The sequence below is a fragment of the Salvelinus fontinalis genome, chromosome 18 (assembly GCF_029448725.1).
Source record: "Salvelinus fontinalis isolate EN_2023a chromosome 18, ASM2944872v1, whole genome shotgun sequence".
Classification (NCBI taxonomy): Eukaryota; Metazoa; Chordata; class Actinopteri; order Salmoniformes; family Salmonidae; genus Salvelinus; species Salvelinus fontinalis.
Window position 1 is genome coordinate 38,417,986 of NC_074682.1, and position 23,449 is coordinate 38,441,434.

General features: G+C 42.1%; 1 protein-coding gene across 2 annotated transcripts in view; it reads left to right on the forward strand.

Moving 5' to 3' along the window:
• Positions 1-23,449, forward strand: part of LOC129815464 (E3 ubiquitin-protein ligase RAD18-like) — a 111,187-nt gene that overhangs the window by 59,090 nt on the left and 28,648 nt on the right. Inside the window, exon 11 of one of the 2 annotated variants that reach the window (XR_008753434.1) lies at positions 2,667-2,876. Coding sequence is in view for 1 of the 2 variants with exons in the window: in XM_055869333.1 (XP_055725308.1) it covers positions 2,667-2,841 (175 nt within the window). In the remaining variant the exon portion in view is untranslated. The remainder of the gene's footprint in view (positions 1-2,666; positions 2,877-23,449) is intronic. The other variant, XM_055869333.1, reaches the window with a different exon arrangement.

The window sequence follows — 23,449 nt, forward strand, 5'->3', positions numbered from 1 at the left end:
CGTTGTTCTGTAGAAAAATGACAAACGCACGTTCTGCCATTTTGTTAGATGTAGCTTTGCTTGGCGCAACCTGTATTGAAAAGTAAGGATAATTTAGAAAATGTAATTCCGCGATTGTATTAAGAATTAAATTGTCTATCAATCGCTGTCCACCCTATATTTTTTTGTCAAGTTTATGAGTATTTATGTATAAGACTAGATCACTGTCTAATATGGTGCACGACATTTTCTGACCAGCTGTGCTACTTTTGTCATTGTCTAACCATGATTTTGGTGGCTACATATGCACATTTTCGAACAAACTGTATATGTATGTTGTAATATGATGTTACAGGAGTGTCATCTGAAGAATTCTGAGAAGGTTAGTGAAAAAATTTATATATTTTGGCGATGATACGATATCGCTCTCTGGCTAGAATCAGTGCTCGGGTAACGTTTGCGTATGTGGTATGCTAATATAACGATTTATTGTGTTTTCGCTGTAAGACACTTAGAAAATCTGAAATATTGTCTGTATTCACAGGATCTGTGTCTTTCGATTAGTGTATGCTGTGTATTTTTACGAATGTTTGATGATTAGTAATTAGGTAATACACGTTGCTCTATGTATTTATTCTAGTCCATTTGTGACGGTGGGTGCAATTGTAAACTATGATATCTACCTGAAATATGCACATTTTTCTAACAAAACCTATCCTATACCCTAAATATGTTATCAGACTGTCATCTGATGAGGTTTTTTCTTGGTTAGTGGCTATCAATATCTTAGTTTAGCCGAATTGGTGATAGCTACTGGTGTTGAGAGAAAATGGTGGACAAAGAAAAATTGTGATTTTTGCTAACGTGTTTAGCTAATAGATTTACATATTGTGTCTTCCCTGTAAAACATTTTAAAAATCTGAAATGGTGGCTTTATTCACAAGATCTGTATCTTTCATTAGGTGTCTTGGACTTGTGATTTAATGATATTTAGATGCTACTATTTAATTGTGACGCTATGCTAGCGATGCTAATCAGTGTGGGGGGGTGGGGGGTGCTCCCGGATCCGGGGTAGAGGCTCGTTAGAGGTTATCAAGATATTTGTGGAGTGGTTGAAAACGAGTTTTAATCACTCCAACCTAAGTGTATGTAAACTTCGGACTTTAACTGTATATAATAGGCGGTGTCAGAGGAAAGCTCATAAATTGTCAAGACACTCCAGTCACCCAGTCTCTGCTACCCTACGGCAAGCGGTACCGGAGCACCAAGTCTAGTACCAAAAGGCTCCTTAACGGCTTCTACCCCCAAGCCATAAGACTGCTGAACAATTAATCAAATGGCCTCCGGACTATTTCATTGACCCCCCCCCCATTTGTTTTGTACACTGCTGCTACTAGCTGTTTATCATCTATGCATAGTGACTTCACCCTTACCTACATGTACAAATTACCTCTAACCTGTATCCCCGCACACTGACTCAGTACCGGTACCCCCTGTATTTATCCTCATTATTCTTTTGTTATTGTGTTAGTTTTGTATTATTTTTTACTCTAGTTTATTTGGTAAATATTTTCTTAACTCTTCTTGAACTGTACTGTTGGTTAAGGGCTTGTAAGTAAGTATTTCGCTGTAAGGTCTACACTTGTTGTATTCGGCGCATGTGACCAAGTTTGATTTGATTTGACACCACCATACCCATGCCATCTTTCTCATGTGGTGCAAGGAATTACAGCCCCAGAGTACAATTCATTATGAAAGACAATAAACACACTCTTACCTCTGCATGTGTTGATCGTCTTTGCACGTAAGCAAAAAAATAAACAAATGCATTGCATACCATTTGGAAACTTCTTTCAACATGATTTATTCTGTATATTATTTTTTGCTGACATGCAAAACACCCACGAGCTGTATTGGGATACATGCCCAGTATGTCTTGAAAAAGGTCACACTTGGTGACAGTGATGGTGCCTATTAATTTTCAGTGGAAGGCAAGACTAAACACCAAGCTAGCGCCGAGGTGTTTGAAGCTAGTGGAGCTAGTCAAACAGAGCATGAACAGGGCAGGCTTCAAGTTGCAAATTATTGGCGATATGGCAGCAACATTGACTAATCGCGGCTCGCTGTAGCTTCCAGCCCGTGCTGGATATGCTGTTGATACCTAGCACTACCTAGCATGCTGTTGGCTTGCTCCTTTAAAAAAACACCCACATGGCGATCAACTGTTGCCAAATAAAGTATTTCTGTTCCATGGAAATCCCCCATCATAGACCGAAACATCAGTACACGCAGAGGTAATCATATTCATAATGCATTAGTCACACTTCAGAATGTCAGCCACATATGTAATATCATTAACTGCTGGTCATGAACCTTTTGCTCTCTGCCTAGAAGACAGTAGTGTGTTTGTGGTTAAAACTATTCCCCATTACCTTGGGGAAATATCTATGGGATAAGATATAATTTAACATGGATGACTTTAGCATCTATCACACAGTCTGCTCAAATCATGTTTACAACGTTAAAATAGGACCGATCCAGATTATAAACCATGACATGGATTTCAAGCAAAGTTTCCTAGCACAGATTCCTCATAGCTCATTTTCTCACCACTAAATGATTTTATACCAGTTTTATGATCATGTTATTCATGTTATGATCCATGTTATTTTCCCTCCATCCTGTAGATAAGGCAGCACAACAGGAACAGAGTGATCCCAGCCCCAGTGACTCAGAGGCCTGCTGCGTATTGATGACATCACTAGTGGAGGAGCCCTCTGAGAAGCAGCAGCAGCAGCCTTCTGTTGTAGCGGTCATCTCCAGGTCACCCAGCCCATGTCTCAGTGAGGTGTCCATCAGCAGGTGAGGGAGCCCAGGAGACAGCAGAATTGAGTAAGGTGAAGTTGCCCGGATACTCTTATCTTGGGTCGTTTTCCCCACTAATGGTTAAGGTTAGGCTTGGCGGAGGGTATAGGGCTGTTGCGATGACCATATTAGCCACTCTATTGTCCCTGGAATCACTCTGACATCATTGCAAATGTAATCGAAATCTAATCAAACACTTCATGAGAGCCCATGAGCAACATTTCTATAGACTATGAAATTGCTTGAGAAAACAGAGTGAGGGCCTCTTAAAAAGAGGAGGATTTCATCAGCTTTCTATAGGCTAGGCCAACTGTATTTATTTCTCAACTTTCCTAATATTAAGCAAATATTAAGCACATTGCTTATCTTTACGACAGGTGTATAACCTACCTGGCTGGCATGATAATTAACCACAGGAAAAGTGTCTTCCATTTGCTATTGTAAGTCCAGATGACAGGCATTTTTTCCCTGCCCCTGTTTCGAGACAGGTGCATGATAATGGTCCATTCTATATCAAAACGAATTTCACACATTAAATACAACTTTATTTGTCACATGCGCCGAATACAACAGGTGTAGACCTTATTGTGAAATGCTTACTTACAAGCCCTTAACCAACAGTGCAGTTCAAGAAAGAGTAAAAATAATACAAAAGTAACACAATAAAATAGCAATAACGAGGCTATATACAGGGGGTACCGGTACCGAGTCAATGTGCAGGGGTACAGGTTAGTCTAGGTAATTAGTACATGTAGGTAGGGGTGAAGTGACTATGCATACATTATTTAGTAAATGTAAAGTCAAGATTAAATCAAGAATAGTCTGATGGGTGACTATTAGCTTATCAGTTGTGAATTATATATTATCACTTGTGAATGAAGCCCAGTTTAAGGCAAGAAACAATGCCAATTTAAAAAAAAAACTTTTCAGAATCATAGTCACGCACTTCATGTAGACTAGCCCATAGGCCTATATGTTTTGATAAGATTATAGCTAAAGTGGCCAAATAACTTCTTAAAATTAAGCACATTAATCTCCTTTACAAGGGGTGTAGAGCTTAACTGGCAAACATAAGCAGCATGTGAGTTTCAAGTTTGGAGAAGATAATTTTCACCATAAAAATACACCTTTATAATAAAAGCGTTACATGCATATTCACATTTGTGGTCAATTTTGATAATGGTGTTTTCCCACTAATGGAACATTTGCCCTTAGTCTACTGTCGTGTGTGCATTGCTGTGCTTATAATGTGAAGAAATAGCCTAATAGTTTATCAACATTTTGAGCTAAATGTTCTGAACTGTTGCGTCAACCTCATTGTGTAAAAAAGTTTTTTTGATGGTAGTGGTTGTATTAATTTGTGATCTATCACATCTCACAACTGTCCCAGACTATGGAATATTTATTTATCGCACAGAATATAATAGGAACAACTTGTATACTATGGGGGATAGTAGATTGACATAGGCTAGTGCTTTTGCTGTTTGTTAGGCCTGACGAAAAGTAAATGTGGACAGTTCTTCCAATATCTTCATTATGCACCTAGGAATTGGATAAGGATGCGCGCAATTGCGTCCCCGATGTCTGTCTTCACTTGTAGCCTGTGAACGAGAAGTGCTTTGGAGCAGGTAGCACTCGGGAGAAGGGCTGCAAAAGGCATGGAGTTTTTTTCCAGTGCATTATGGCCACACAAAGAGGATGCCCCTGGGAAATTTGAGGCATTATCAAGTGCTTCTCTAATTGTGAATGAGAGACTGAGGAAGTGTGTACAGCAGGTGCAAAAAACAAAGCGGAGCTCATGCCTTACAATGTATTAAAAATCAAAACGTATAGCCCAATGTTTGTAGAACACTACATTAATAACTCTAAATTAAGCATATAGGAATACCTAATTCTTTCTTAACCGCTCAACACAGAATAGCCGCATGTGTGCACTCCCTCAAATTGTTTGGAGAAAATATCCTTTCTATTTTATTCAGCTTTGTTCAATTGTATTCTTCATACTGTAAAATAATATAAAATAATGCCACTAAGCAAATTTTGTCTGCTAAATAATCTAGTGTAGCCCACAGCCATATGTCATAGCCAGGTCAGGACCTATCATACGGTCAACTCAGAGTATGCTATTCTGTTCTTCTGAAATAGACAACATTTTCTTCATATCATGTTTCGTTAGACCTGTCTAAAGTAAATCATGGATTTATTGTGAAGGTGTAGACTATATTACATGGATTTTTTCAACTTTTCAAAATGTACTCTAACAGTCAAAAGTTTTAGAACACCTACTCATTCAAGGGTTTTTCTTTATTTTTACTACTTTCTACATTGTAGAATAATAGTGAAGACGTCACACTATGAAATAACACATATGGAATCATGTAGTAACCAAAAAAGTGTGAATCAAAATATATATATATATACAGTGGGGAGAACAAGTATTTGATACACTGACGATTTTTCAGGTTTTCCTACTTACAAAGCATGTAGAGGTCTGTAATTTGTATCATAGATACACTTCAACTGTGAGAGACGGAATCTAAAACAAAAATCCAGGAAATCACATTGTATGATTTTTAAGTAATTAATTTGCATTTTATTGCATGACATAAGTATTTGATCACCTACCAACCATACTCCCTTACACAGGAGTATACTTTTTGAGGCTGTCACATTGCTGAAAAGAGAGAACAGTAACTTATTAGTTCAGGTTCATGTTTTGTCTACTGGTACTACATTATCATCTACTGCTCATATACATGTATAATACTGGATTAAATAATGATGTTGTAATAACTGCTTACTGTACCTCCACTGATCTCCACAGTGACCTGCTCAAAGGGTTCCAGGATGCTGTACACCTCCTCACATTCCTCTTGGGTCAGCACATCAACAGGTGCATTGACAATGGCCAGGGTAGAGATGATGGCATCCGTTGACTCAAGAATCCGCTTCAACAAATAAAATGTTGAATTCCCCCTTGTAGTGCAGTCTTATTTAGGCCTCAGCTCAGGCATTCCCATCTGGCATTGTGTAGACTTTCGTTTTTTAGCACCTACTGTGCTCCTGTGGAAGTATTCCACAGCTGCTTTCACTTTGTCCACAGTGGACTTCATCACCTTCAGAGCATCTCTTACAATCAGGTTGATTGTGTGGGCAAGACATGGATGATGGGTCCATTTAAACATTTTCATGGCTTTGTTTATATTAGCTGCATTGTCGCTAACACAACAGACCACTTTTCCATCTACTTGCCATTCTCTGGCCACTCTCAACAGTTCCTCTGCCAAGTTCTCTGAGGTGTGTCTGTCACTGAATTCAAAGCAGTCCAGAAGACAGCTAGACATCGAAAAATCTTCAATGAAGTGACATGTAACCGACATGTAAGAAGTGGTTACCCTTGATGTCCAGCAGTCAGTGGTAAGGCAAACTGCAGTAGCTTTTTGGACTCTTTCCCGCTCTGAAGCCTGTGTGCTCTCGTACAGTCATGGAATAAGTGATTTTTGAAAGGGTTTTCTTGCTTGGGATTGTGTACATTGGATTTAGACTATTGCTATACGTTCTAAAACCTCTGTCCTCCGTGATCGAAAATGTCTGGAAATCAGTGGCAATCATTTTAACCAATGCAATATCAATTTGGCCTTCTTTTGCTACAGACATAGACTTTGGCATAAACTGGTCCATAGAAGACTTTGTTGGTGGTTCGCAGAGTAGGCCGACTTGACTGAGTAGATACATCTCCACGTCTGGAGGTTCTGGCTCGACCACTATCACTAGCAGGCCCGCTAGTTTCTCAAAGCTCCGCTAAAGCTAGCTTCACAGTTGGGTGCACAGTTCGCATATGCCGGTGTAGGTTGTGCGTAGAACCAGCTTTATGAGATTTTGTTTTTGAAAATTCTACACTGTGCTCTAACATTGTCTACAATATTAAAATACATCCAAATGCTACTGTGCTTCCGACTCATTTTCCAGCTGTCCTTCCTCTCTCTCCTCGGCTGCTAAGTGTGTGACTGTGAGTGAGTTGGCTCGGCCCTCCCTCACGCATCTTTGGTTCATTGGTTGACACTGCGTGTCTGATTGACAGGAACAACAGGTGAGGCTGTTAGTTTGAGCAGACAGTCAGAACGAATGTGTGCACTTGAACATTTAGGCCTATATTATAATTTTTTTTTGTTATTTGAATTTTATATTTTTATAAATAGATTTGGCTCTTCTAATATGCGAGCCGGCTCGAAAACGTTCACCTACAAGAGCCGGCTCTTAGAGTCAACTCGTTCCCGAACGACCCATCACTAGGAGTTTGCCAGTTTGCATTATTAAAAAACTGAAATTAGTTACCTCTGGTTCGTTCAACGATTACTATGGGGGATATTCATTGAATGGGAAAGAATAGGGTTTTGGGATAAACGCCAAAAATAAGGCCAGAGGTAGAGGGCTGCATTCCAGTTGGATGCCCGTGGAACATTTCAGCACGGTCTGCATTTTTCATGCTGCGGTTGGGAGTGGGTAGTAAGACTGACAATTTTGGGATGAAAATATTTTTGTTGTCCCGTGGATTATTTGGAAACAGTCGTCTTTCTGTGTTGTGTGCGTTAGCCTACCTATGGATATTAAAAGCACATCTTTGTCACGTTATTCACACACTTACAGAATTTCCTGCTTAAAGTTAAGTAGCCTACCTCCATGTTGGGCATGCGAGATCAAGTGTGCCTAGTAGTAGTGTGGTCTCAATGAAATAGAGTAGACTGACTATATTTTACTACAGTGTCTGTAAATAAAATGTGGATAATGAAAATAAGTGGAGGATGCTCAACCAACGTTAGTCAAGGTGCAATACATGTTTTTTTATCATCATTGAAAAGGCGCAACGCAAAAGGCTACCGTGGTGAGTGAGCGATGCACATTTTCATTAAATATTTGTTACCCATTTATTTGTCTTGCTGCAAATAATCCTAAAACGTAGGCTATATCCTATATGCAAAACGTAGCTCAAGAGAAAGTGCACGTGTCCAATCTCATCATTCTTGCTGTTTCCAATTCATTAGCCATATGTGCAAGACCAGGTGTGGGTGTGGTCTCAATGAAATAGAGTAGTCTAAAGCCTATGCTTGGGCGGAGAAGCACCAGGCAGTTATCTTTTCAACGAAATATCATTCCTAAATATGATTAGGGTAAAGTTTACTACATTGCTTAGAAATAAATATTGATCACCCATATTGATCACCCAAGTCTGAAAATCATCCCTCTCCTAGAAGGTAGGCTATATGTAACGGGTGTCTAGTTCTTCCTCCTCCTCGGACGAGGAGAGGAGAGAAGGATCGGATGACCAAAATGCAGCGGGTTGTGAATACATAATGATTTATTTACAGACGAAAACGAAAACACGAAAAACACTTGAATCAACTACAAAACAAATAAACGATGTAGACAGACCTGACTTGAGAACTTACAAATAGACGAAGAACGCACGAACAGGAACAGTCTACATACATGAACGAACAAACCGAAACAGTCCCGTGTGGTGCAACATACACAGACACGGAAGACAATCACCCACAAACAAACATTGTGAACAGCCAACCTTTATATGGTTCTCAATCAGAGGAAAACGTCAAACACCTGTCCCTGATTGAGAACCATATAAGGCTAATTACAAGTGACCTAAATATAGAAACACAAAACATAGAATGCCCACCCCAACTCACGCCCTGACCAACTAAACACATACAAAATAACAGAAAACAGGTCAGGAACGTGACACTATAACACGTAGCTTTAGAGAAAGTGCAAGTCTCTCTAACTCCGCTCTCTTCAAACTACGTCTAGCCTATTGGCTGATATAGCCCAGTAATACCGAATGCCTAATAGAATAGCGACTTGAGAATATCTGGTAATTTAACCTATTTGTGGATAACACAGGCTTGGGAGATCTTATACATTTTGTTATATGAGATCATTTCAGTCAGTTGACATGACATTTATGAATTTTAAGCCTTTGTGGTTTGTGATTTTTTTAATTAGCCTACATAAATGCTTCAAAATTCACAAAAAGTGACATTAGCTGATAAAGATTATCTCAAAAAGCAAAAGTATAAGATATCCTAAAAATGTGTTTACCACAGACCTTATTTTCAGCGTTTATCAAAAAACCCTACAAAAACTCCTTTAACGCCTCCTCTGTGAAGTGTGCATGTGCACAAACTCATTCGATCTTGCTCTCCTTCTAAACAACGCAATTTAAAAAAAACTTTGGCAAAGGGTGACATTTATAAAGCTTAGTTCACTGTGTTTGTAACCGATTATAGTTTTGGAAAAAGGAAACATGTATTGAGATCAGATGTTTCGTTGATGAGAAAATTAGCAGAATGTCGGCCCAGTTTCAGTCCATCCTCTCCCGCTACCCGCGACTGCACTTCCTCTTACTACCATATTGGGTAGTGAGAAAACGTAATAATCAGATGCTTCTGCTTTATAGCCCCTGTGAAGTGTCTGGGTTTCCACTTCTGCCTGTGCTGTTAAATCGCCTAAACAAACGTTCAGCATTATCTGAGATCCTTGGGACGTCCCTACCCTAAACTTAACCTTAACCATAATCCTTACTTAACCTTAACCTTTACCTTAACCAGTAGTTAATTTGTAAATTGAGAGGTGCCGGAACACAAAGTTAGCGCTAGAGGGGAGTGACCGGAACGCATGAGAAAAAAATCACCTTTATAATTAAGCATTGCATGCATATCATCCAGTGGCGTGTTCAGCATGTATATCTTGGTGGTGGGGGGGACACAACCTTTTTGGGGGATGCATGCCAGCAAAGCCACTACACAACACTAAACAATACATGTATTGCACTATAAGGGTGACAAACGGTGCCCACAAACTGTTATGCCAAAAGCTGTCCCAACAGCAGAGTCCCAACGGCAGTCCCAACACCTTACCACTGCTACTCTTGGCTATAAGCGGAGCCTTGTCTGGCAGTGAAATAGTTCAATAAGCCTAAAAACATAGCTGATATGGCTGACTTGCTTAAACAAATGTGGTTTCTACTGACAATTGAGATTTACAAACAATGGCATAAGGGGACGACAAGCGGATAAGAGGCAATCCGTAATTTCAATTAAGAAATTTTTGAGCGAGCTAGGGCGGACGTAGTCATTATAACTATTTGTTCAGTACTTTTGAAATGTACAGCGACAGAATTCAGAACATGGGCCGTTCTTACAATATTCTCCCTGTACACCAAGTCAGAACCGTAGGATAAATAAAGGGGGGCATATAAGCAGGCAATGAAAGCTCTTACAATATTCAATGATGAAGTTTCGCTAAAACAGGTTATAAGCTACATGTGCACCACCAAGTCAGAAATGTAGGCAACATTTTAAGAGGTGAAAATAGACCAAATTATTAGGGTGAGGCACATGGCTACTAACAGCTTACTACACAACATAAACTGAGTATTACTTTCTTAGCTACAGTATAGAGTGCATTCGGAAAGACCCCTTGACTTTTGACACATTTTGTTACGTTACAGCCTATTCTAAAATGAATTTAAAAAAATAAAAATAAAAAATCTAAATCAATCTACACACATAATGACGAAGCGAAAACAGATTTTTTGAAATTGTTGCACATTTATAAAAAAATAAAATAACTGATACCTTATTTATATAACTATTCAGACCCTTTGCTATGAGACTCGGCATTGAGCTTGGGTGCATCATGTTTCCATTGGTCATCCTTGAAATGTTTCTACAACTTGATTGGATTCCACCTGTGGTAAATTAAATTGATTGGAAATTATTTGGAAAGGTACACACCTGTCTATATAAGGTCCTACAGTTGACAGTGCATGTCAGAACAAAAACCAAGCCATGAGGTTGAAGGAATTGTCCGTAGAACTCCGAGAGAGGATTGTGTCGAGGTACAGATCTGTAGAAGGGTACCAAAAAATGTATGCAGCATTTAAGGTCCGCAAGAACACATTCTTAAAAAAACTAAGTTAGGACCACCAAGATTCTTCCTAGAGCTGGCCAAACTGGGCAATCGGGGGTGAAGGGCCTTGGTCAGGGAGGTGACCAAGAACCCGATGGTAACTCTGACAGAGCTCCATAATTCCTCTATGGAGATGGGAGAACCTTCCAGAAGGACAATCATCTCTGCAGCACTCCACCAATCAGGTCTTTATGGTAGAGTGGCCAGACGGAAGCCACTCCTCTGTAAAAGGCACACCACAGCCCGCTTGGAATTTGCCAAAGGCACCTAAGTGACTCTCAGACCATGAAAAACAAGATTCTTTGGTCTGATAAAACCAAGATGGAACTCTTTGGCCTGAATGCCAAGCATCATGTCTGGAGGAAACCTGGCACCATCCCTACGATGAAGCATGGTGGTGGCAGCATCATGCTTTGGGGATGTTTTTCAGCGACAGGGACTGGATCTTGGGAAAAATGAACGGAGCAAAATACAGAGAGACCCTTGATGAACACCTGCTCCAGAGCGCTCAGTACCTCTGGACTGGGGCGAAGGTTCACCTTCCAACAGGACAACAAACCTGAACACACAGCCAAGACAACGCAGGAGTGGCTTCGGGACAAGTCTCTGAATGTCCTTGATTGGCCCAACCAGAGCCCGTACTTGTACCTGATCTAACATCTCCAGAGAGATGTGAAAATAGCTGTGCAGCGACGCTCCCCATCCAACCTGACTGCGCTTGAGAGCATCTGCTGAGAAGAATGGGAGAAACTCCCCAAGCTTGTAGCGTCATACCCAAGAAGACTCAAGGCTGTAATCACTGCCAAAGGTGCTTTAGGAAAGTACTGAGTAGAGGGTCTGAATACTTATCTAAATGTGATATTTTATATTTTAGTTTTTTATACATTTGTAAACATTACTAAAAACCTCTAACGTAACAAATTATGGAAAAGGTTAAGAGGTCTGAATACTTTCCAAATGCTCCGTACATATCTCCCTGGCATATTACATAATTTATGAAGCAGCATACAAAGACATTTTTGGAATCACCTTGTTGTGGTGTGCTCACTTGAACAGGAAGGTGGCGTGGCAGTCCTTCGGCAGATTTTGTCATCAAAGTCTGGCATTCACTGGATTTATGGTGCTTTCAAGACAACTGGGAACTCTGAAAAAAACAAGGTCAAATCATGATGATGTCAGTGATCTTCAGTTCGTAGCTCTAGAAAGAGGCCCGAGTTCCCAACTTACAATTCCGAGTTGGATGACCGTTCAAAGCGTATTTTCTCAGTCGGAGCTCGTTTTCCCCCCCCGAGTTCCCAGTCACTGAAGTCAGATTTCCCAGTCCTCAACAGGCAGCTTCATTAAATAGTACCCGCAAAGTTCCCAGTCTCAACGTCAACAGTGAAGAGGCAACTCCAGGATGCTGGCCTTCTAGGCAGAGTTCCTCTGTCCAGTGTCTGTGTTCTTTTGCCCATCTTAATCTTTTCTTTTTATTGGCCAGTCTGAGTTATGGCTTTTTCTTTTCAACTCTGCCTTGAAGCCCAGCATAATTTAATGAAGCTGCCAGTTGAGGACTTGTGAGGCATCTGTTTCTCAAACTAGACACACTAATGTACTTGTCCTCTTGCTCAGTTGTGCACTGGGGCCTCCCACTCCTCTTTCTATTCTGGTTAGAGACAGTTTGCGCTGTTCTGTGAAGGGAGTAGTACACAGCGTTGTACGAGATCTTCAGTTTCTTGGCAATTTCTTGCATGAATAGCCTTCATTTCTCAGAACAAGAACTGTAGTCAAACCCACAAAGGATGATGCTCCAGATACTCAACTAGTCTAAAGAAGACCATTTTTATTTCTTCTTTAATCAGAACAACAGTTTTCAGCTGTGCTAACATAATTGCAAAGGCTTTTCAAATGATCAATTAGCCTTTTAAAATATTAAACTGCCTCCCGGGTGGCGCAGTGGTCTAGGGCACTGCATCGCAGTGCTAACTGCGCCACCAGAGTCTCTGGGTTCGCGCCCAGGCTCTGTCGCAGCCGGCCGCGACCGGGAGGTCCGTGGGGCGACGCACAATTGGGCTAGCGTCGTCCGGGTTAGGGTGGGTTTGGCCGGTAGGGATATCCTTGTCTCATCGCGCTCCAGCGACTCCTGTGGCGGCCCGGGCGCAGTGCGCGCTAACCAAGGGGGACAGGTACACGGTGTTTCCTCCGACACATTGGTGCGGCTGGCTTCCGGGTTGGAGGCGCGCTGTGTTAAAGAAGCAGTGCGGCTAGGTTGGGTTGTGCTTTGGAGGACGCATGGCTTTCGACCTTCGTCTCTCCCGAGCCCGTACGGGAGTTGTAGCGATGAGACAAGATAGTAATTACTAGCGATTGGATACCACGAAAATTGGGGAGAAAAGGGGATAAAAGAAAATATATATATATTAAACTTGGATTAGCTAACACAACGTGCCATTGGAACACAGGAGTGATGGTTGCTGATAATAGGCCTCTGTACGCCTATGTAGATATTCCATAACAAATCAGCCGTTTCCAGCTAAAATGGTCATTTACAACATTAACAATGTCTGCACTGTATTTCTGATCAATTTTATGTTATTTTAATGGACAAAAAATGAGCTTTTCTTTCAAAAACAAGGACATTTCTAAGTGACCCCAAACTTTTGAACGGTACTGTATACTATGTTATGACGATATAGACGGATGGATGTGTTCTAGACAAGTATGGCCATACCATCTATTGGTTGATTTAGTGATCTGGAGTGCAAGTAATTGTTTTAAAAGCGTTATGAAATGTCATAGTTATTCCGTATCTCCAGTGACAAGAACGTTATTGTGATGACGCATTACAACACGATTTCCTTATTTCACAGACAAATACTTAGTAGTTATATCATGGTTGAAATAGTCTATGTTCTATGAGTAGGTAAAATAACTATCACCAAATTGATAGGAGTTTCATTTCTGAAGTGGGTTATCTCTTTAATTTATTCAACGTGGTGGGTTTTGTTGAAGTTTCCTTAGAAGTAGTGCTGAGCTCTCTGCAGATGTTGGGTGTTTTGAATGTCTCTGAAGAGAACATTTAATGCAGTCTTCTAATCATAGAAAGACCAGTTTAGGGAGGTGAATACTAAGTGTTCTAAAAGCAGGGCATTGTTTGGTTTTGATTTAATGTTTAGGAGAGACTCATTACTTCCAGCTTTTTGCTCATTATGGGATAAATCAGGGCTGCTCACAGCAGCTGTTAGGGATAGAATGTGTTTTTTTTTTTGTGGTTCTCTCCGGTCTTTCTTTCTGGTGAATCTCATTCCCTCTAGGCACAACTGTAGATTATTCTGCCTACATTTGCTTTATTGATTTTTACTTTTAAGTTGCGCTCCCCTGACATGCATTGATTTACTTCCATGAGCAAAGAGGGGAGTAATATATCAAAGAGCATGCAAAAATAACCCCAAAACAGTGAGTAGGCATAGTCTTCAACAATTATAGCCAGATGAATTTGTATCGTAATAAGGCCATCTTAGAGCTGGAATCATTTGAACTTAGATAAGCTTCTGCAAAGTACTAGTTCCACAGTCAGTATTAAGCCCTCTGTCATTGTGTTGCAGCAGCCCTCAGTATATCTGCAGTGCATCCAGGCAGGGTCTGAGCAGTCACATCAGGACACACCCTGCAGAGAACCCACAGGAGGGCAGAACGCCATCATGCTTGGATGTGTATGTCCTGCAGTCACAGCAGATAAACACACCCTGATGTTCTTCACCACTACCACTCTCACTCTCTGTCTGATACCTGGTCCACAGAACATGGTACCAGCTACTGTAGGATCCTGTCAGGTCTCCCATCAGGGTTGTGGTCATGCTACACATTGCTTGACAGGGAAGTTTAGATTATCCCTGCCACAACGTTTGGAGACTGGAAGTTAAAATAGAAGAGGATGTGTAGATGTTAACATTTTGGCCTTGGGTAAGAGGTTATAATGAGGACCTAACACATTCATCAGACATGGAGACAAAACCGCTTCAGTGTTGAGAGAGAAATGACTGAGTTCAAGGGCCAGCTTAAGTCAAGGACTGCCTCTTCAATCTAATTATGAGCAGCATGGGCAACACAATGTAAGATAAGGATTTACTTTACCCGATACATTTCTCTCAGGGATGTACCACTGTATGAAGATAAAACCAAACAACAATTTAGTGAAATACACTCAGTGGCCAGCTTATTAGGTACTCCACCCAGTTCACGAAAATGGTTCACTCCTACAGACAGTGAGTCAGATGGCAGTGGCTCGCTATATAAAGCAGGCAGACAGGCATCGATGCATTCAATTACTGTTTGATTGAACATTAGAATGGGCAAAACGAGTGACCTAAGCGACTTTGAGCCTGGTATGATCGTTCGTGCCAGGCTCGCCGGTTCCAGTATCTCAGAAACAGTCGACATCCTGGGCTTTTCAGGCACGGCAGTGTCTAGGGTTTACCGACAATGGTGCTACAAACAAAAAACATCAAAGCATCAACAAAACAGCTCGTGCAAGCTACCAGGCGGGCTATAAACAGATGCAGAACGGCATCTCGGGAATGTACAAATCGTCGGTCCTTGTCACGGATGGACTATTGCAGCAGATGACCACACGTGTTCCACTCCTATCAGCTAAAAACAAGACAAAGCAGCTCCAGTGGGCACACAACCATCAACACTGGACAATTGAGGAGTGGAAAAACATCACCTGGTCCATCGAATCCCGGTTCCTGTTGTGTCATGCTGATGGCATAAGCAGCATGAGTCAATGGCCCCATCCTGCCTAGCGTCAACGGTACAGGTTGGTGGTGGTGGTGTAATGGTGTGGGGAATGTTTTACTGGCACACGGTAGGTCCCTTGATACCATTTGATTAATATGTCCATGCCCGAAGAATTCCAGCTGTTCTGCAGGCAAAAAAAGAAATGCACGTAATATACAGCATATGTCAAATTACCTAGGTTTCTTTGAATTATGCAATCAAAATGTGGTAACACCTCCCATCCCAGTATAACGACTCATTAATGTAATGGACTCAGCGGGACTTTGTAGTTTTTACAAAGTCAGAGTTAATCCCCTGAAAAAGTGTGCTTTATTAGCACTCAGTAGTTCACTAGAGGTTCCTCTCTGTTAGTTCATTATTTTTTGTTCATTTTCCCCTAGTCTCAAAGCATTTACGCTGGTCTTTTCATTATTAATAGCTTTCCAATGACACTGGAACCAGCTTCAAAAAGACCTGCTTAAATCCCCAGACATGTGCTCCTTGTGCTGGGTTGTCCTTACCTGCCTCCCAGGCCCTCTGTGGCTCCAAGACACTGATCTCAGTGGATTTAAGCTTGATAAGGGGTCATATTTGATTATGCCTCGCGGCACACACTCTCCGTTCCTCTGTTCCAAGGCCAAGTTTGACTCATCCTTTCAGTTGCTGTTTTTGGATAAAGTACTCAGTGGACCTCACATTATCCCGGCTTTTGTATTTCATTCAGACCCAAACTATCTGCTTGATATGATGACCATGGGATATGGTTGTCTGTCCGCAGTTGGCGTGTACTTGGAAGATCTACAACTCTTTTGGATGCGTACCATGAACAAAATCATATCACATCCTTTATTGCTCACCCCTTCCACACACAGACTGTCATAGCGCTGGAAGTTATGTTATTCCAAAAGTTTTTTAAATTCTCTGTCATTTTGATACAGTGGGGAGAACAAGTATTTGATACATTGCCGATTTTGAAGGTTTTCCTACTTACAAAGCATGTAGAGGTCTGTAATTTTTTATCATAGGTACACTTCAACTGTGAGAGACGGAATCTAAAACAAAAATCCAGAAAATCACATTGTATGATTTTTAAGTAATTAATTTGCATTTTATTGCATGACATAAGTATTTGGTACATCAGAAAAGCAGAACTTAATATTTGGTACAGAAACCTGTTTGCAATTACAGAGATCATACGTTTACTGTAGTTCTTGACCAGGATTGCACACACTGCAGCAGGGATTTTGGCCCACTCCTCCATACAGACCTTCTCCAGATCCTTCAGGTTTCGGGGCTGTCGCTGGGCAATGCGGACTTTCAGCTCCCTCCAAAGATTTTCTATTGGGTTCAGGTCTGGAGACTGGCTAGGCCACTCCAGGACCTTGAGATGCTTCTTACGGAGCCACTCCTTAGTTGCCCTGGCTGTGTGTTTCGGGTCGTTGTCATGCTGGAAGACCCAGCCACAACCCATCTTCAATGCTCTTACTGAGGGAAGGAGGTTGTTGGCCAAGATCTCGCGATACATGGCCCCATCCATCCTCCCCTCAATACGGTGCAGTCATCCTGTCCCCTTTGCAGAAAGGCATCCCCAAAGAATGATGTTTCCACCTCCATGCGTCACGGTTGGGATGGTGTTCTTGGGGTTGTACTCGCCCTTCTTATTTCTCCAAACACGGCGAGTGTACTTTATATCTATTTTTTTCTCATCAGACCACATGACGTTCTCCCATTCCTCCTCTGGATCATCCACATGGTCATTGGCAAACTTCAGACGGGCCTGGACATGCGCTGGCTTGAGCAGGGGGACCTTGTGTGTGCTGCAGGATTTTAATCCATGACGGCGTAGTGTGTTACTAATGGTTTTCTTTGAGACTGTGGTCCCAGCTCTCTTCACGTCATTGACCAGGTCCTGCCGTGTAGTTCTGGGCTGATCCCTAACCTTCCTCATGATCATTGATGCCCCACGAGGTGAGATCTTGCATTGAGCCCCAGACCAAGGGTGATTGACTGTCATCTTGAACTTCTTCCATTTTCTAATAATTGCGCCAACAGTTGTTGCCTTCTCACCAAGCTGCTTGCCTATTGTCCTGTAGCCCATCCCAGCCTTGTGCGGGTCTACAATTTTATCCCTGATGTCCTTACACAGCTCTCTGGTCTTGGCCATTTGTGGAGAGGTTGGAGTCTGTTTGATTAAGTGTGTGGACAGGTGTCTTTTATACAGGTAATGAGTTCAAACAGTTGCAGTTAATACAGGTAATGAGTGGAGAACAGGAATGCTTCTTAACAGGTCTGTGAGAGCCGGAATTCTTACTGGTTGGTAGGTGATCAAATACTTATGTCACGCAATAAAATGCAAATTAATTACTTAAAAATCATACAATGTGATTTTCTGGATTTTTGATTTTTTTTAGATTCCGTCTCTCACAGTTGAAGTGTACCTATGATAAAAATTACAGACCTCTACATGCTTTGTAAGTAGGAAAACCTGCAAAATCGGCAGTGTATCAAATACTTGTTCTCCCCACTGTATGTTTGCTGCTGAATGTCACTTTCCTCCCGGCACGTTCCCCACACATTTGTTTCCATGTGGGTCACAGGGGCGTTTTCAATCTGGTTGAAGTTCTGAGTGGTGAGAAATGGGCAGGTTTCCATTTTCGTTCTCAAAATCACACTTTTACAACAAAATTGGATGTTCTAAGTCTACAACGGGTGCACTATGCAGAAATCGCTCCCCCATTTCCTGGTTGCAAAAAATGTGAATAGGTTGCCTAATTTAAGTTTATGTGAGAAAAACATGCAAATATAGTGTAAGGAGTCATTGTACCATCTAAACCGCTGTGAAATATATTTTACACAACCAAAAATATTGTATGTTCAGCTGTTTGAAGCTTGTGTACAAAACCGAAAGTAAAAGACGCAAAAACAAAACTTAAGCCCGGGAAGCATAGAAATAGCGCACATAGAACAGATATACCTCTTGTTAGACTTGCTTTCAATGATAATGACAAATCTATAGCTCATATTTCTATATGGATTTGGTCGGTTCGCCCCAAAAATAAAATTTTGCAGCTTTAAACCACATCAGGAGACCACTTTTGAGGTCTGGGAAAATCTGAGAGATTTAGAGATTTGGTTGTAGTTACCCTTCAATTCAAGTGTGCACCTAGCAAGAGGCTGTTGTTTAGCGGTGTTTTTGTAGCACACATGTAATGGCAGAGTTTGCTAAACAAATACCCACTGGTATTACAGAAACAATCATGATATCATTCTGCCAAGTAAGCGTAGGCTACTTTCTTGTTAACATTTAATTGAGAAGGTTTTTGGGAAAGCCTTTCCGTCTACACGAAGACTGTTTTCATTAGCATCATCGCTAATGGCTACACAAAGTGACACACACACACAGATAGGGGCATTCTCATTGCCTCTTCAGAAGTTGCAGGAAATACAAATCACTGATGCATTATGTTCATGTCTTATGATTAACTTGGGCAAATTAAGACATTGTTAATACCTTTTTTTATGTTGTTGAATTCCATTTTAATGCCTGGATTCTGTGAGGGCCCTAATTATCATATTTGGAACAGAATGAGGCCCTCCATTTCCTTTTGTTCCTGCAATTTTGATTCTTCATCAAATGTTTTCATAATTTATCTGCAGATAATTGAGAAAAAGCCTAGGCCTACAAGTAGCCATAGCAAATGAGGGAGCCAAATGAGCGACTCTCTCACCGATGCGATTCGGTCGGCTACACTGACAGATAAGTCACTCACTTTAGTGGCAAGCCTCGACATCCTAGGAAAGGAAACTTATGAAATCCTTTGGTTTATTTGTCCCGATGCGATACTATGGACATATAACCACGTTGCATGATTTATGAATGGAAAAGGGATATTGGAGATCGACTTTATTCAGACCGTTCGACCCCTTTTATAAACTAGTCAACACTTGCTGTTCAGTTGTCAATCAAAGCATAGTAAATAGCCTACTATGCGCCACGACTCTGTGTGGCTGGCTATGTGAAACACGCAAAAGAAAATAAATGAATGTGCTAGAAAACAATAACTAAGTCATGGATTTCAACTCATCTGTCACAAATACTACCGAAGGTGGCTCCCCTTCCCGTTCGGGTGGCGCTCGGCGGTCGTCGTCGCCGGTCTACTAGCTGCCACCGATCCCTTTTTCCTTTTCGTTCATGTCTGTCTAATTGTTTTCACCTGTTCCTTGTTGGGGTTTTGGGAGGTGTACTATTTAGTTTTGTTTCGCCCGCTAGTGTTTGTGCGGGCTTATTGGTTGTCATTGTACGTCGGAGGTGGATTATTGATTTTGGGTTTTCGCTGTCCAGTTTATTTAACAGTGGTCTTTGGGTTGTGTTTGCGCCTGTGTTTTGGCATCACCCCTTTTGTACCTGTTCCTGTTTGACTGTGGACATTAAAGCGTTTGTTCCCGTGAAACTTCTGCTCTCTGCGCCTGACTCCACACCCATCATTCTCCTGACGTTGCATCATCGTTACCACTTACATTACATGGGACGTGCAAATTCACGAGCATCTCTCTTTAAAGAAATTTGACTGCAACCAACCATGGCGCGCACACATTGTACCAGGAGGCGAGCCAGACAGCAGACTGCGTTTCCCTGTTATCGCTCGCTTTGTGACTGACAGGCACCTATCCTATCAATTGCTAGAATATGCATATAGTTCATTCTAGTGTGAGATGGCTTTTAAATGAAAAGTAACCTAGTTAATATGAAGTGGAAAAAGTATCCGTCTGAAAAGTAGTCTGTAACCGGCTGATTAGTCGTTAGCCGGTGCTAATGGAAAACACTGGGTTCTAGTGAGATTTCCCAACACTGAATAAGCCTAAACAGTAGGCTAAGACCTGCTCCTTCCAGTTTAGCTATCTCATCTATCATTGGCCTCCGTCTGTCTGAGCTGGAGTGTGTACGGTATATAGGAGTCACCTCATAGAGATGAACAGTGCAATGTTTTAGTATTAAAAAAATCTCATCTACATCCACTTAGGTACACCCTAGAACAGATTGCATTTGCATTACTTTCTTGTATTGTCCTAGCCTTGACAACTAGCTTTACTTAGTTAGTATCGTTTAATTAGATTTTTCCACACACAATTGCAGGAGACACGCATGTGCGCCCACACACCTTCCCCTTTGCCGTAAGTGGCAACCGTTGAGTTGTCTGTGGAGAGTAATGAGTAAAGCAGACCAACGAAATAGACATCTTATTGGATTGTGGCAGAAACTTTCTACAGTGATTATTCTCCCTTTTAATGCTGCTGCTTTAATTGTTCTATGCAGCTGTGGTGTTTCACGTTGACTAACAGCTGCCTTATATAACTGTTTAGGCTTCATATTGCCCAAGCCTCTTGCTATTTACTACCGTTGACTGTAGCTGGTCTTTTAAGCAGAGAAAAGAAACATCCCCTGTCTGAGCGGGGGCCACTGCGGCTAGTCTGCACTGCACCCTGTAACGTCTGATCAGCAGACGTAAGACCATCCAATAAAGCTAAAAGGCCACTGACCTTCTCCAGAGAGGGACTGACGCTCAATTGGCGATAATTGCCATCAGGAATAGTCATGAGCTAAACAAACCAACGCCAGCAGCCGGTCAAATAGTCTGCCCTATGGCACTCTGCATAGGCCTGATGAATTGCTGCTTGATCCTACAGGGGTGTTCAGATAATGCCAAGTAAACTTAAATAAATGTATTCGACCCTAATCTATGTATTTCAAATGACTGGGAATACAGATATGCACATATTGGTCACATGTACCTTAAAAAAAGGTAGGTGCATGGATCAGAGAACCAGTCAGTATCAGGTGTGACCACCATTTGCCTCATGCAGCTTGACACATCTCCTTTGCATAGAGTTGATCAGGCTGTTGATTGTGTCCAGTGTAATGTTGTCCCACTTCTCTTCAATGGTTGTGCAAAGTAACTGGATATTGGTGGAAACTGGAACACGCTGATCCACATGTCAATCCAGAGCATCCCAAACATGCTCAATGGGTGAGATGTCTGGTGAGGATGAAGGCCGTGGAAGAACTGGGACATTTTCAGCTTCCAGGAATAGTGTACAGATCCTTGCGACATAGGGCCGTGCATTATCATGCTGACACATTAGTGTATGACGGCAGATGAATGGCACGACAATGGGCCTTAGGATCACGTCACCTTCAAATTGCCATCGATGAAATGCAAGTGTGTTCGTTGTCCGTAGCTTATGCCTGCCCATACCATAACCCCACCGCCACCATGGGGAACTCTGTTCACAACATTGACATCAGCAAACCGCTCGCCCACACAACGCCATACACGCTGTCTGCCATTTGCCCAGTACAGTTGGAACTGGTATTCATCTGTGAAGAGCACTCTTCTCCAGGCGTGCCAGGGCCATCAAAAGAGAGCATTTGCCCACTGGAGTCGGTTACGAAGTTGTGCTGTAGTCAGGTCAAGACCCTGGTGAGGATGACGAGCACACAGATGATCTTCTCTGAGACAGTTTCTGACAATTTGTGTCAGTTCTTCGATTATGCAAACCCACAGTTTCATCAGCTATCCGGGTGGCTGGTCTCAGACGATCCCACAGATGAAGAAGCTGGAAGTGGAGGACCTGGGCTGGTATGGTTACATGTGGTCTGCGGTTATGAGGCCGGTTGAACGTACTGCCAAATTCTCTAAAATGACATTGCATGTGGCTTATAGTAGAAAAATGAACGTTCAATTCTCTGGCAACAGCTGTGGTGGACATTCCTGCGGTCAGCGTGCCAAGTGCACGCTCCCTCAAAACTTGAGACATCTGTGGCATTGTGTTGTGTGACGAAACTGCACATTTTCTGTTAGGTTGGATGGGGAGCGTCGCTGCACAGCGTCACTGCATAGCTATTTTCAGGTCTCTCCAGAGATGTCCTTGTCCCATCGCACTCTAGTGACTCCTGTGGCGGGCCGGGCGGGTGAACGCTGACACGATAGCCAGTTGTACGATGTTTTCTCCGACACATTGGCTGGCTTCCGGGTTAAGTGAGCAGTGTGGCAAGAAGCAGCGAGGCTTGACAGGGTCGTGCTTCTTGACACACTGCTCGCTTAACCCGGAAGCCAGCCAATGTGTCGGAGAAAACACCGTACAACTGGAGACCATGTCAGCGTGCATGCGCCCGGCCTACCACAGGAGTTGTTAGAGCGTGATGGGACAAGGACATCCCGGCCGACCAAACCCTCCCATAACCTCGACGACGCTGGGCCAATTGTGCTCTGCTTCATGGGTCACTCTGTCGCGGCCGGCTGCGACACAGCGTGGGATCGAACCCGACTCTGTAGTGGAGCCTCAAGCACTGTGATGCATTGCCTTAGACTGCTGCGCCACGCCGGAGGCCCTTATTGTCACGCCCTGGCCTTAGTTATCTTTGATTTCTTTATTATTTTGGTTAGGTCAGGGTGTGACGAGGGTGGTTTGTGTGTTTTTGTCTCGTCTAGGGTGTTTGTACTGTCTAGGTTTTTTTTGTAGAGTTATGGGGTTGTGTTCATTATAGGTGTTTATGTAAGTCTATGGTTGCCTAGATTGGTTCTCAATTAGAGGCAGGTGTTTATCGTTGTCTCTGATTGGGAACCATATTTAGGTAGCCATGTTCTTTGGGTATTTTGTGGGTGATTGTTTCCTGTGTCAGTGTTTGTGCCACATGGGACTGTTACGGTTTGTTCACGTTTATTGTTTTTGTATTGGTGTTCATAGTTCAGTTTTTTATATTAAAACATGGATACCTACCACGCTGCGTATTGGTCCGATCCTTGTTACACCTCTTCAGAGGAGGAAGAGGAAGACAGCCGTGACACTTATAAAATAATTA